The sequence below is a fragment of the Lathyrus oleraceus genome, chromosome 4 (genome assembly GCF_024323335.1).
Source record: "Lathyrus oleraceus cultivar Zhongwan6 chromosome 4, CAAS_Psat_ZW6_1.0, whole genome shotgun sequence".
Taxonomy (NCBI): Eukaryota; Viridiplantae; Streptophyta; class Magnoliopsida; order Fabales; family Fabaceae; genus Lathyrus; species Lathyrus oleraceus.
In genome coordinates this window covers 112,199,726-112,202,704 of record NC_066582.1, presented here as the reverse complement: position 1 = coordinate 112,202,704, position 2,979 = coordinate 112,199,726, and the positions used below count along the sequence as shown (strand labels likewise).

The 2,979-nt window shown below is 37.7% G+C and overlaps 1 protein-coding gene across 1 annotated transcript; it reads right to left on the bottom strand.

Moving 5' to 3' along the window:
* Positions 1-814: 814 nt before the first annotated feature.
* LOC127073840 (homeobox-leucine zipper protein ATHB-54) lies at positions 815-2,674 on the bottom strand. Its single transcript, XM_051015069.1, has 3 exons — positions 2,106-2,674; positions 1,614-2,011; positions 815-1,533 (listed from the first exon to the last, which is right to left on the bottom strand). Exons 1-3 carry the CDS (start codon positions 2,239-2,241, stop codon positions 1,084-1,086), a joined length of 984 nt encoding a protein of 327 aa, XP_050871026.1. The 5' UTR covers positions 2,242-2,674; the 3' UTR covers positions 815-1,083.
* Positions 2,675-2,979: the final 305 nt, after the last annotated feature.

Here is a 2,979-nt window from a genome sequence, read left to right as displayed (position 1 = left end):
TTCAAGGGAGTGTATGAGTCAAACCTTAGATGGGGCCTACACTCACTTTCATCTTTCGACCGTCCAAAACCTTTGTTTAGTGCCTAACTAGATCCAGCGTTTCGCAGTACCCGGCAACCTCCATCAGCTAACAACTTTTCTTCATAGGTTGTGTGGGGTTACACCTTACTCAACAATTCATTCAATTTGCGGGCCTCATTTCACCCTAATTTCTCCCATAAAGCACAATCATGTCTAAGGCTCTTCTCGGAGATCTAAGACTTTAAGCTCTCATTTTAACCTCCAACAACCATCGCCACTTTGGTAAACCGATCGATATATGCACGTAGGGTCTCCTTCTTACCCTGTACGATCCCGCTAAAAATGGTCATGGTGGCTGATTGTCTTTTCCTAACGGTGAGATGGGCGGTGAAAGCCTCACACATTTCAGACCATAAATCTATGCTTATGTTTGGGAGAGACTTATCCCAGTTAGGCAGACTCGTCCATCAGCGTGGTAGTAATCTAGTCGATCGTCCACAAGCTCAACGTACTTGTCCGAGTCTCCATTTCCATTGTAATTCTAGAGCTTTTGAGGTCTCTCCAAAGACTTCAGGATCATGTCGTCAAATATGCAAGCAGTCAGAGGATTCTCTCTCCTTCTAAATTTGAGCGGGACCCTCTTCTTTATTCCTTTCTCTAAATCCTGATTTCTATTTAATTTCCTATTTAAATTTTGTTGTGAAATTAAATCAACATCAAAATTTTCAACAAGACATTAATTCTTTTTAACATTAGAACCGAAAGTTCCACTAATTTACAATGCAACAAAATGGGGTACAAAATCCGCCATTTCTATCCTTAAAAAGCCACAACCATTTCAGGTACGAAATGAATATTGTTGCCAAGTTGCCATTGTTCTCACTTTATTACGCACACACTCACTCACTTTTAGAACTCTTCACAAAAAAGGTAAATACTAAACATAATCAAAGATACATATATGCATATTACAACAACAGCAACAACAAGATGGACATGAATCTATTCAGTATCTGAAATCACTGTGATTCTGTCATGTTTTCTTTGAATCCAAACGTCCACCTAGTAACCGGACCACGACCAAAGAGCGTGATGATGATGGTCGTCCTCTTGAAATCCATAACCAGACGAGTTATGATGCGGGTTGGAGTAATGAGCATCTTCAAGTTTTGTAAAGATGTTATAAGGAGGCAACAAATTATCTTCATCATCTTGTGATAGGTCTGATTGATATTCAGGTTCAAACACATTTCTCTGCAACACTCTATCCTTGTAACATGGACTGTCACAATCCAATATGTCACTCCTTGCTGAACTTATATCTTCTTGTCTGCTATTATTATTATGATTACTTTCATTACAAGCCTCAACAATCGACAACTTTGATCCTTCACCCTCAGAAACTGAATCAACCAATGGCTTATTCATTACTGGTTCCTGCAATAGTTTCTTTGTTTCACTTTCCCTCTCTTGAGTCTCTCTTGCAAGTACCTTCTTAGAGAGACTTTCCACCTATATTGAACAAGAGTCACATGTTATCAAATTTATCCAAGAGTTTTATACGAAGAAGAGTAAACATGATTAAATTATACCTCAGATTGTAACCTATGTTTCTCCTTGAGGATGTTATCATAATCAGTCTTAAGAGACTCATAACTATCATTAAGAGATTCATAATCCTTCTCAAGCTGCTTGTTCTTCCATCTTGCACGACGGTTTTGAAACCAAATAGCAACCTGCCGTGGCTGCAAACCGAGATCTTTAGCAATCTTGGTTTTCCTATCCGGTTCAAGCTTGTTCTCAACCTCAAAGCTTTTCTCAAGAAACTGAACTTGTTCCACGGAGAGTCGCCGCTTCTTCTCCGATTGTTGAAAGTAGTCATCCATCTCATCGTCTCCGTTTTCGTCTAGATCGAATCCGTTGAAGAGATAACTGTTGCACCTTTTCCTTCCTCCTTGAGCATCTTCAAAACTCACCATAGTTCTTGAACCTGAACAACAACAAAACAAAGAAGTAAATATCATGAACTAGTTGATAAAATAAAACTCCATACATAAAATAGTCAACGTTTAAAGATAACTAACCGAAGAAAGGAAGAGAAGAAGAAAGAAAGAGAGAATCAAGAGGTTGTTGAGAAGTGTTTTGTTGTTGACTATGAAACAAAGTATTCATGTTTGAATTACTTGCAGGAGAATTTGTGAAGAGTCTTTCACCAGCCATGTATATAAAACAAAGGTAAATTCAAGGAAGTTTGTTTTTGTTTTTGTTTTTGTTATCTTAACGTGCCATGGGTATAGGTACGAGGTATATGTAGAAGGAAGGAGTGAAAGATCTAAGACTTATGGCGAAAGAAACTGGTGATGATGATTTCAGTGATGTGAGACTGGGAGGTGTGGGAAGAACGGCAGAGGATACCCATATCTCCGATCAGAAGAAGGCGGTGAAGGGAGACCCGATTGAGTGTTTCGATGGGGGGAGAGAATCAAACAAGATGGACAGAGAGACAGGGACAGAAGCGGTGGTGGCTATTTTTCTTTCTGGCTGGATTTGTTTTTTGTGAGAAAAATGGACTATGTTGGGTTTATATTAACGTTTTTAGATTGGGAGAGAGTGTTTAGTTTGATGTTATTTTGTTAATTAATGTGTTATGTATAGTAATTTTTATGGTTTACTAGTTTTTCTTTTTCCCCACCAACCTTTGCTTCTGATTTTTTTTTTTTTTGGCTTCTCATGTAAATAGCTAGATGAGATGAGACCACGTGAATGTAGAGGGAAAGGTTTTCTAAAATAATTTGTAAATAGTATCGTTATTTTATTTTATTATATTGTTGAGCTAGGACAATTAGATCCACTATAAAACAAATCTTACACTGAGTCGATTAAGGGTCTATTTGGTTAGAGTTTTTTTTTTATAAAATATATTTAATTTTTTTTAGGGAAGGGAGGGATTAGAAGTGT

Coding starts and splice junctions, on each gene's coding strand:
- LOC127073840 (XM_051015069.1), bottom strand. CDS start 2,241: ATGGCTGGTGAAAGACTCTTCACAAATTCTCCTGCAAGTAATTCAAAC. Junction 2,012..2,105: donor TTCTTCTCTTCCTTTCTTCG/GTTAGTTATCTT, acceptor GTTGTTGTTCAG/GTTCAAGAACTATGGTGAGT. Junction 1,534..1,613: donor AACATAGGTTACAATCTGAG/GTATAATTTAAT, acceptor TGTTCAATATAG/GTGGAAAGTCTCTCTAAGAA.